The following is a 12475-nucleotide window of genomic DNA, read 5'->3' as shown; positions in this document are numbered from 1 at the left end:
CGAGTGAGTTTATGGCATAGTGCCGTGTCCAAGTCCTATCAAGTTTCAAATAAATGAACTTGAATCATATTCAAGGTCACAGGGGTCAAATATGTTTAAAACATTTAGACTACTTCTTCTGAATAACCAATAGGCCTAAGTAATGATATTTGGCCAGTAACATTCTGGGATGAAGGGCTACCAAATTTGTTCAAATAAATTACCTTGACTTATATTCAAGGTCACACGGGTCAAATATGTTAAAATATTTAAACAACTTCTTATGATTAACCGAGAGGCCTAGGGTGATGATATTTGGCCAGTAACATGCCGGGATGAAGGGCTACCAAGTTTATTCATTAAATGAACTTGACGTATATTCAAGGTCACAGGGATCAATTATGTTTAAAACATTTAAACAACTACTTCTAAATAACCAAGAGGCCTAGGGTGATGGTATTTGGCCAGTAACATGCTGGTATGAAGGACTACTAAGTTTGTTCAAATGAATGAACTTGACATATATTCAAGGTCACAGGGGTCAAATCTGTTTAAAACCTTTGAATGACTTCTTCTTAATAAGCAAAAGGCCAAGGGTGATTATATTTAATCTTTAAATGATTTGTTTTGTTTAACATAAAGGTCCAGGGTAATGATATTGTGCTAGAAGCATGCTGGGTTGGAAGACTATAAACTCTTTTCAACCTAATGTCCATTCAAGGTCACGGGCGTCATATGTTTAAAACTTTTAATATGTTCTTGTGAATCAAACACTGATGTTCTGCCTTTAGCTGTATTTTAGTCCACATTTAAGATTACAAGTGTGAGATTAATACCAGGTGAGCGATTCAGGCCCATTGGGCTTCTTGTTTCATTTACAATAGATATGCTTTTTAGAAATGTGACTTTTCTTATGAAATTTTGACACACTTGAGTCGATCAATTTGCAAAAACTAACTTTAAAACGTTTTATTTGTGTTGCAGTAACTGACGAGGAGGATTAATATTTCTTACGATACCGACATTCCGGGAAACACGCTAGAGGCATTCGTTTCGGTATGGATAAGGAATACATTTCTTTTTTGGACTATTGCATTAAAGTAATGAACGCAGTTTTTATGGTAGCTGACCTTCACAGTTCGACCATGTATACCAAAATTAAAGGTAACAGTGAAATGATCACAAGATTGGGTTTCCAAAGCTGTTGATAAAGTTTTCGGGATTATGGTGTTTTGGATGTGAATTTGCCTAGTGAATGACGTGGTAACTGTAAGATAAATGATTTTAGTGGCCGTTCTGGATTCATGTGTTTTATAGACGGTTCAGATGTGGTTAGATATTTTATGTACATTCTGTGACGAGGCTAAGTTAAACACGACGCGTGATGATGTAACCAACAAATATGACGTGTGATGACGTAACCAACTGTTTCATTCATTCAAGCAGCTCTGGTTGGTATTTGCTACCTACTTCATGATAAGTGTTATAATGTCGCTGCAAAAAAACATATAAATACGTGATTTATTTCATTATGACAAGTGAGTACTTTGAATTAAATTGTACCAAAGTAATGTTTTGTCAGTAAATATTTATGATTTTATTCTTGCTCCATGCAGCACCCTTCCATTCGTCCTGGGCCAGAACTTCGCCCAGCCCAGGTGTTATACCTTGTTATTTCGTGTAGAGGAGATCTCGGAGTAAACAAGGGCACGACAATGAGAAGAAAGTAGAGCGATATCATTCATTAATTCTCACATACTGTCACTCACTTCTTTCTTTCATAAAATCATCCTTTCATTCCGTATTTTTTGTTTACTTGTTTTGTTACCCCGTGTAATATAATTTTTTGTTTCGGAGTATTTGTGACGTTGACTTGTAACGTTTTACACTAGCTTATGTGGTAAGATCTGTTGATTGAGTATCAAATTATGGTTTGTATCATATTTATGGTGTTTGCTGTTACTATAAGTTCAAACCTCCTACTTTAGTTACTTACATACATGTAGCAATTTCTGTTTTCGAGAAAGGTTTTCAGGAACCACAATCAATAAAATAGGTTTTTAAATCCACACATTTTCCAAATAGTTTACAAGCAAGATTACCTGTTATTTTCCACTTTTAAAGTTGTAGTTGAGCAGAAATTATTGGGGCAATAATGTTGTACATGAATTTAACAATTATTTTATCTTATGTTTGTTTAATTAAAAATCATCCCATGTTGATTTTGTTATTGGTTAGTTGACTATCTAATTCCATGATTCATATATTTTTGCTATATCAATATATCAAATGCAGCTTTACTGTAAAACTTGTTAAAAAGAATTGTTGTATTAGAGGTTTTATTTAAAACTTCAAATTGTGTTACATTGTGTAATGTTGGGAGATATCAGACTAAAATGATGTTTATCCAATCTCTTTGCTTAACGTTTTAACTAGTGATGATTCTGTCTTTTTTAGTCACCCCTGGGGGAACCCCAGCGGGGACTATTATTTTGGTTTCAGTCCCAGATTTTGACCTCTGTTGCCGACCACTGTTTTCGGCTTTCGTGTGTTTGCTTCTGTCGCTAATTACAAGCTTTTGGATAACTCAGATATCGATTTAGGAATAGATCTAACATACAACCAAAAGGCGTTCCGAATTTTAAACTGAAGATGTTCCGAATATGAATCGGTCACCTTTGAGGTTCCCGAAGGGGTAGACTGTTATATTATATATTGCTATTGATTGATTGAGTTTTTTATGTCTGACCAACGACTATATTGGTAAAATTTCTTTTTAAAACAATATAAATTTTGTAATAAAAAGTTAAGGTAGAAAAGCTCAATAACGTCTCTTTTTCTTTATCATCTATTCACGCAGAAAACGTCACCTAGCAAAAGGGCAAATGTGATTTGATATGCCGGGTTTGTGCTTGCCGCCGGCACACTACATTCAAGCATACGCGCAATTTGGCGGACACAAATAACATTTTGTATCGCTTTGCAATTCTCTGCAGTCCGGCGAAACTTCTAATCGAATAGCAGGTGCCGAACATGCGGGACTTTAGGGAAATACGTAATCAGTAGGTAGGTGCCGGCTTCCCGGCGGTAACCGGCATGCCTGAATCAAGTTCGTCCAAAGTAAAAAGTTTACGACATTTATGGAAATTGCTTTATTTTTTTAATTAACATTCCATTTTCAGCCGTCACATTATAATTTCAAAGGGTGATATGTTATAAATAAATGCGCCATCATTCAAACAAATATTTCATCAACATTCATATCCCGCATGAAAAAGTTTACAACTTTGGAACACTTTACGACATAACACTAGTGTTACGGCAGAACTCGAAATGGAAAACCGGAGTGCGGGGTCATGTAAGGTAAGTAGTTCATTGCCATATTGAGAATTTATAATAAAAGCGCTCGACACCGTTGAATGAAATTGATCGTTTCTGCGGTGTAGTGGCAGTACTAGTGGTGACCACGAGGTACCGACAAAACAATACCATGTTTTGCCGGTACAGTTCCACGTGGTCACCATGTGGCGATACTGTACCGGCAAAACACGGCATTGTCATATTTATGTATATCGCTATTGCCAATAATATTCCTGTCAGTGTCCTGTCAAAACGTAAGGACAAATGTGTTTAACAGCACTGTTGTGCATGTATATATTTCATTTCTATGAAATCAACCAACAAAGATCCAGTCTAATTTAGGGATGTAAACAAAATTGAGAGTATTGCGGTATTTGCAGCTCTTTCTGCAAATCATGGCTCCTTTCATAATATTTCCTAAGATCACTGATCGTTCTATCTGTAACAAAACATTTCTTTTTAGTTTCTCCACTTCCCCCTGCAGGTTGAAGGTACCGTAGATGTAACAATACAGGTTGAGCACATGGACTTATATAGACTTATATGATACATATTAGCTAGAAATACGTATATATATAGGTATTTCTAGCTAATGTTATCATATAAGTCTATACAAGCCCCTGTGGGTTGGGCTTACCAGAATATATTGCAATACAGAAGGAAAATATTGCGATAGTGTCGCAATATAATTTCATAGTATTTTTTTCTGATAATTTGGCTTAATGGGTGTCAAAATGCTGTCATTAAATCTGAGATCATTTGTGCGATACATTTGTATTGAATTGTATGCTAGAAATAGCCTGGATTATGGATATTAGCATATCTATTTGACCGTTAGAACATGTTGCGATTCAGCAATATTTTATTATCGGCTTCGCATTGTGATAGATACATGTACGATATGGCCTGTGTATTGCGATATACTGGTTTTCCGATACATTGTTACACCCCTATAGTCTATACATGCTTTAATAAACCATGATCACACTAAATATCCCAATTAAGCATTGCAAGATAGCTGATATTTTATCATTTCCAGAATACACAAACTAAAATGGAAGGAAGTACTTCAACAGCTGCAGCAATACACTGTAAGTCATTACAATAAGTTGGTTTAATTTCTAAACTTCATGTCAGTGGACTTGTTTCATGTATGGATTCATTTTGAGCAAGATAAAAAGTGTGTTAAGCAAAACTGCATATGTATGCGTGTTTTTTAATCGGTGATTAATTCTTATGTTTTCCGGACGAACTTCCGGTAATGTTTGTGTCAGTTTACAGACGATGACCAAATGTCTAAAATATCTTTGTGTTGTGTCCAGCAGGTCACGTAGTAACGAGATATTGCTTGATAAAATGGCTGCGTGGAAATATATAACGCGCGGAAACCAATGATATTGACAGTTTTACCAACAAATTGTTTTTACTGAGAATTATCAACTGATACTATGGAGTTAAATAACCACCAATACAATACCAGTACAAACTAGTGATAGGGATTGGAAATTCCTTAATTATCAGCCTTTAGTTTTGGTGAAAATGATTTGCTCCAATATGCATGTTCAGTTCTTTTATATCTTTTTTTTCATTTTAACAGATGAAATATCTCATCCTGGCACTTTGGCATGTTTGAATGTGGAAGGCCTTGAAATTGGGATGCAGAGGCCGGGGAAAGTCACAGAAATAAAAAAAAAATGAAATTATTTGCATTGTTTGTGTTTTATGGTCATAAAATATGGAACCTTTTCTTCAAGTAAATCAACCACATGCTTTCTTATTATATCCTAGTAGGTTGGCATGGTTACCTAAACAGCGTGTATGCATTCCTGGTCATTGTTAGACCATTTTGATTGACAGGTGGAAATATGTCAGTTGTACTTGGTCAATGATTTATTATACTGAAAATAATCATACAGGAGATGGGGTGACTTTCATGTCATTTTGACATATTTCTAGTTTTTTAAGTGTGTTTGAATCTTTCTTTGAGAGAAGGAACCAGTCTTAAAAACATCATCGATTAAACGTATATCCGACTTTATCCATTTAGTTTAAACGAATGCTTTTTTGTGTACCTTGGTGTTTTCCTTCCCCTTTATTTGCTTTCTGATTTCAATTTGGCAATTTTTTTTCTAATTTTCTTGTTTGAACCTCTTTCGTAGTAATCCAAGCAAATATTACTTCCTGATAAAAAAAACTCTAAATTAAGTATACAAAAGTCTTTTCCATATTTACTAGTTTTCCAGTAAGCTAGGGTTCATTATTTTAGTGACAGAAACCATTTTATTAGTATGTTTCTCTGTCCGAAAAGATTTCCCCTCCTCATATTAGATTTCACTTGGGAGTTTTACTTACAATTATTTACAATTTTCTCTTATTCTCTTCCTGTTTGTTTTTGCCTTATTTAGGTACGCAAAAATTTGCTGTTATTATACAGTACATTTTTTTTTTTTTTTTTATATTTATTAATGTTTCTATCGATAGTCGATACATGCTTGTTCGCTTCCCTTCCGCATAGTAAGACAATTTTTACACTTGATTTTTTCACTCAAATATACCTGGTCACATCCATGTTTGCTCTTACCAAATTATACACCTAGAGACTTCGTCAATACTTCAGGCTAGATGATTTCACATCTATTTTGTGTACATATTTTGTTTAATCCAGAGACAATCAGTTTTCCGTATAGGCACGGTAGTTTAGTGGTTGGATGCCGGGCCTGTGACCGAAGGGTTGCGGGATCGAGTCATGGCACGCCACTGTGTTGTATCTTTGAGCAAATTACTTTACTTTGCTTGTTCCAGTCTACTAAGCTGTAAATGAGTATGTGGTTGGGCAGTGTTAGCATTGTAGAATGCTAGCTGTTAGTGCCGAAATGGCAGCTCCGGTGGTATGCTCCCCAGTGAGTTGAGAAAGATATTGGCTTGTTGCAAGGGGCCCTATAACCACGGATAATAATTTGTGAACCGCTTTGAGACGACCTACGAACTAGGTTGTATTAAAGCGGTATATAAGAACCTCGAATTATTATTATTATTATTAGTTTTGTTCTTATTCAATATTAAACCCGATACTTCCCTTTGTAAAGCTATATCTGAATAGCTATTGGCATGTGTTGTGATGAGGCTTTATTTAGTTTGAAATATCTAAAATCCATATAGAGCTATTATAACACATACCATTTTTTTCATCCGTATAAAAGAGGTTATTAAAGGAATTTGGCCACGAGTTTTCATAATTTCATTATTTACGTTCATGTGATGTCTGTTTTGAAATAGGTGGGGGTAGTACTAGTTATTTAGGAAAAAGATAGACTAATTCTATCAAAGAGAAAGCGTTATGGCTAAGAGTTCAAGAGAGACACTTTATGATGGCATGTTTTTACTATTTTGATGTTGGAAGACAAGTATAAGCTGCTTTCTTCATTTCGTTAATTGATGTTTGTAATTTACCGGACCACAACATTACACCGGAAAAGCCGGATTGGAAGTAATAGACGAATAGATTCCGGAAAAGATATTATAGGATTACACGTTAATGATTAAATACAATCATGTTATTATCTTGATTGTGTAACAGGGATACATATATTTATTGTATGTAAGACTTTAAATTTATTTTAATATTATGAAAGGTCTTGGTGTAAGGAACCTTAAATGGTTGTTTGGTAGTACAGTTGTGTGATGAAAGAATGTGGTGCGAGGACCCTTAATGTTTGTGTGTTATCTGTATGTAAGAATGTGTGGAATGTGAGTACTTTTAGTCACGAGACATCAACGGACATTTTTATTGGTCATAGCTAACAACTGCATAATTTTTAACTTGACTAATATCACTCAGCACCAAGGCGTTGAAGGATATATAACAACATTTAGATATTGGAAGTGTTTAAATTTGATATTTGAAGAATTAGAGAACTGGGTGAGTTTTTAACCATGTATGTTCCATTATTATTATTTATATGTATATTCTGTAAGGTATTATCATAATATTAGTATAGAATTGTTCCCTTATATAGCACTACTTGTATTCTTTTCATGTACACATGTATCGTACTTTTATGAGTCGAATTTCTCGCTGTTTCGAAGTAAAATCAAGGATCATTCGTTATAAAAAACATTGAAAATTACAACTAATAAATCGATGTGAAATGTTAACTTATTCAAAAACATTAAAATGTCCCGTGGTTATTTTACCTGTGCAAGCTTCGAAATTTTAATTGACAAATAAATGTTGAATTTGATAAGAATGTCGAAGCCTGTGTTTCGTCATTTTTTTTAAAGAGTCACCTTCTGTCTTATTATTCGGGAGTCGAAGTCCAGATGTTTCGATTTTTTCCAGATGGTCACGCAAAGTTTGAAACATCGAAGTTTGACTAGCATCCATGTAAACAATATATCAGATTCGCTGGAATTGTGTTTCATACTGTTATGTGGATTACGTCATCGAGTATTGGTGATCTAGGGGTAATATCGGACACAAAATATACGAGTCGGGCACACTTCGTTTTTGCACTGAATATAACTAGAAAACCATCCGTGTGCATCTTAAAACAAAATATACAGTTAAAGGAATAAAAAGAAGTGTATCTACTGCTACTGTACATTTAATAGATTATTTAGTATTGTAACAACAGGGGAAGGGGGATATCGCGGGGGCAATTTTGGTAATTTTTTATTTGATTTTTGTTGAAATTTATGTGAATTAACACCAGTTGGAAGATAAATCGCAATTTTGCATGTGAACGTCCAGCCAATTCAATTGATGCCAACTCGACTACGTGATGTTTCAGTATAAAGTACAGCACAGGTCATATGGCTTCAAATTTAGTATTTTTCATATTGGATGATATGAACTTGTGCATACCATCTGATAGTATTACAGTAATTAATATATGTTAGACCGGGGCAGGTTCGGCCCCGGGGTAAGTCCAGCCACCGCTGATAGATTTAGTCCTAAGCTAATACTTATAACTTTGAGAATTTGGCAAATCAGTATATGAAGGTCATAATTATATTAATTCCAATGTTGGCAGAACTTATCCGAGACTGCCTTTCTGTCATCCACTTTCCGGTGGAAAAAAGTTAAATAATTGGTCAAATACAGACCTGTTTGCCCCTTTGTTATTACTTAAAGCATGGAATTTCTCTTCAAAATGGTATAAACACACATAATTTTCAACAAATGCTATAAGGTCCAGGACAACTTAAATAAAAATAGGCCGAACCTGCCTCCGTCTCCCCCATCTAGTTGACTCTTATATTTTAAGGGTGCCTCTTGTATATGCTATCAATCATTGTAATTTTATGTTTCTACAATGGTAAATTGCTTGGCAATGTTATCATTTCTTATCAATTAAACGCCGATTCACAACAAGATGTTGCGTACGACAAAAAAGTACTCCCGCCGTAAAATGATAGTTGATATGGGCTTTTGCAAGTCTATTACCGAAAGGTGGCAAACTTGGGGAAAACTAGTCACGTTCAACCAAACTCTTGTTGTCTGCGTAAGCTACGCCGAAGAGAGAATTACAAGTCATCAAGCGTCTGGTTAAACGAGACTAGGGAAAACCCCTTTATAATACAGGAATGTCGTATTAAACGAAAGTAGATACAGACAATACAGGTGAGAAAGAACAGTAACCTAGAAGGAAAAATTAGTAAGAAAATAGTTATATTTAGTGATTAAGGGCATACTGTAGCTATGTATAATTAATACAATACACTGATAAGGAATGTAGTTGTGTAATGTAGGGAGAACATAGTCCGGAGAGGGTGGGTACCAGTTGTCACTCCGTAACATCCGAAATGTGATCGTATAGTATACGTTCTTGGCAATTAATACAACTCAATAACGTTCACTGCTACCCCTCTCTAGACTCTTCCCTTCGTCAGGTAACATTCCTGTTTTCACTACAGGTTCGTATGATGGATGAATTGGTAAGACAATCAATCGATTAAATAACTCAACAAGGTGTTTCAAAATACGAGTAACTATTTATAAACAAGACAGAATGGATATATATATATATAATAACTTAGCATAAATTGTGATGTTTATTGTAAAGTTCAATTGCCGAAATGTGTAAGACTTTGTTAATTTTCACGGAATTGAACTTGATACTGTAGTGAATTTTAGGGAGAGCTACCTCCCTTAGATTGCTAACCGCGCTTGGTCTCCTGACATCAAGCTGAATACACGTGAGTGAATTTCCTCCACCTTCAAACCGATATATGGACCTGAGAGCAGTTCTCTACTCCATGTAGAGACAATGTGTTATAACACACACCACATATGTCTTAAGTCAGCCTCAGTGGTGTCAGGGTCGGAGGAAAATCGGGCTATTGAAATGAGAGACCACTATGGTTCGTATCAGTCACACTGGAGGTTCCAGCGAGTACATATACCCCAACTGGTGTCATGTGTATCAATTTTCTAATAAAGATATCAATATATACAGACAAGTTAACGTTGTTATGACATTATGAATCAAAGTTGGTCGGAATTTAACAAGGGGTCAACTGACTTAAGGTCAAGGTCACTGGGTCAATGTCAAAGTCAAATATTGTATCTTTTTACTGATGAACATTTTTATTATGTTATTATGAGGCAAAGTTGTTCAGAACTTAACACGGAGTCAACTGACCTAAGGTCCAGGTTACTGAGTCCAAAAGTTCAAGGTCAAGGTCAAGTTTTGTATTTTTTACTGATGATCATTTAGTTATGATATTATGAACAAAGTTGGTTGGAATTAAATAATAAGTCAACTGACCAAAGATCAGGGTCACTGGGTTAAAGGTCAAGGTCATTTGGGTCCAAAGGTCAAAACAAAGTGGATCTCTGACTTTGACCCTGGCTCCTGATGGAGGATGTATTTTAGGTGAAATAAAACAAATAAAAGCTAACAAATGAGTATTGCACCGGTATTTACATTTCTGTTAGCCCAGCAAATATGGAGGTGGAAGGAAACAAGACTCACATCATAGTACATGTAAAATGTATATTTTGCTTCCTTGCGATTCTTTTTGAAGTCCATATGTCAAACATCAAGCTCAGCTATATGGGCAGATTGCTTCTTGATGATTATGGGGGATATATTGCCACAAGACGGGGCCCTTACTGACCTGTCAGTGTTCTAGTGACAGAGTTACCAATGCTAAATCGTTAGTTACTTCAGCAATAAACTATACAAGCCGTAAACTTGTGTTTGCATATGAAATTTATACAAATAGGATCGATTTAATTATGAAACTTTGAACACATTCAAATATATTTTTATTTTGTTCAAAAGATAAATTGTTGTCACTGAACAGTAGAACTTCAGCGGAAAGCTGATATTTGAAAGATACAAAAGTTACTTGTCTAGTGTGTTCATAAATCGACAAAGTAGTAGATAGTGTTCACTTGTTTCGTTTCCCTCACGACAAGAACAGAGTTTTTGTGAACAAGGTGGTCATTTAGTGAACTCCATTTCACGTAGCTTGGCTTGGTGATCGAATTACCACAATAAAAGATATGATTGTTATTGAGATGTATTTCAAGTATGATGTTCCTTCTGAGTTATGAGATTGACTCGTCTTCTCTTATATCTTCAGGGGGAGTTTTCCACAGATTCAGAGTAGCAGACAAGAACGAAATGCTAAACATATTTGTTCTACAACGTTGAGGTCGTCCTTAAACAATGCTTGTTTGCGCTATTTCTCAGAAAGTACTAGAGGGATATTTCTTAAATTTTACATAAAGGTTTCCCAATGATCCTAAGATATGCATATCGTATTTTGGGACTGATCGCAAAACCAAGATGGCCAACAGACAGCCATCTTGAATTTGAAATGAAGGTTTGTTAGCGCTATTTCTCATAAAGTTTTGGATATTTTTTTCTGAAATTTCACATATAGGTTCCCCTCGTTCCAACTAGTCCTCCATCACCACTCCTGCTCCAGCTAACAATTATAACTGGGCAGCACTAAAATGTCCATGCACACCACCAATCCAGAGCATGAGCCGTGTTGGAGGAGTATTCATATAGACATGTATACATACACATTGTGACTAGAATTAACAGTTATTCCAAAGTCTGTTAGTAGACTCAATATATTTCTGAACACAGACACAAATAGCAGAATTAAGATCATGACTAAGGTGGTTACTTCCCCAAGTTAGTATATTGATATTATTTACTAAATGTTCAATCAGGTTTAAGTCGAGATTTAAATGTAGGTTAAGTTGAATGTTAAGCTGCGAATGAGACAGAGAATCTAATAGGTTTTGTCTTTGCGTTATATATACAGGGCAGTATAGAAAGAAGTGATCCACATCTTCGTCATGGTTGCCACATATACAGGATGGGATATTAGTCAGGTGGTCCCTAAAAAGATCAGAATTTAATTGACTTGCATGGTTTCTAAGTTGACACAAAATGACGTTAAAAGATCTTGTCCCTCCATATTTAAAAGCATTTGTACACGTATCCTCAGCATTAGGAAGAATGGCATGATGGACGAGTTGCTTTTTAAGTTCATTACCGACCTCAAATTATAATAATTACAATCGGATCTATTCCACCGAGACATCATACTAGGAAAGAATATGTTAAAATATATATACTACAATGTAGTTCTGCAAATGGGTGTTTGAAGTATACGTTGATGTCGAATATCATGGGTCACTAAGTCATTGTTTATAATATAAGGTTCAATGTTTTCAAACAGATAATTAGGCTATGACAGTTCGTTATTTAAAAAAACATAGCATATGTTGCTGGTCATTTCTGCGTTTCTTAAGTGTATCCCATCCTAGTTCATTATAAATGACAGCATGACTAGTACCCCTACGTAATCCAGTAAATATTCTAGCAGCATCTAGCTGGATGGATTCAAGAAGATCAGATTCTGTCTGAATGCAATTATTCCACACAACATTTGCATACTCGAGGTTTGGACAAATATAAGATTTGTATATTATTTTTAAAGATTTCCTGTCGAGCCGTTACTGAAGTGATCTGAACAGATTCATTTTAAGCCGTTCTTTAAATGACGGACCCACTTCCGCTCGGGTGCGTGCGCATAATTCAGTCGTGCATGCTTCCGCTATATAGTTTCGTTGTTGTAAATAGAAAGTAGAATCTCTGGAACTCCC

The 12475-nt window shown here is 35.3% G+C and overlaps 1 protein-coding gene across 4 annotated transcripts in view; it reads left to right on the top strand.

The window, feature by feature from the left end:
• Positions 1–2505, top strand: part of LOC110463431 — a 28501-nt gene extending 25996 nt beyond the window's left edge. For all 4 annotated transcript variants that reach the window (XM_021518027.1, XM_021518026.1, XM_021518028.1 and 1 more), the window contains one exon: positions 964–2505. In XM_021518027.1, the coding sequence (XP_021373702.1) occupies positions 964–983 (20 nt within the window). In that variant the 3' untranslated portion in view covers positions 984–2505. The remainder of the gene's footprint in view (positions 1–963) is intronic.
• The last annotated feature ends 9970 nt before the right edge of the window (positions 2506–12475 follow it).

Source organism: Mizuhopecten yessoensis, unplaced genomic scaffold (genome assembly GCF_002113885.1).
Source record: "Mizuhopecten yessoensis strain PY_sf001 unplaced genomic scaffold, ASM211388v2 scaffold10905, whole genome shotgun sequence".
NCBI lineage: Eukaryota > Metazoa > Mollusca > Bivalvia > Pectinida > Pectinidae > Mizuhopecten > Mizuhopecten yessoensis.
Note: the sequence above shows the minus strand (reverse complement) of the source record. Positions and strands in the feature narration are given on the sequence as shown.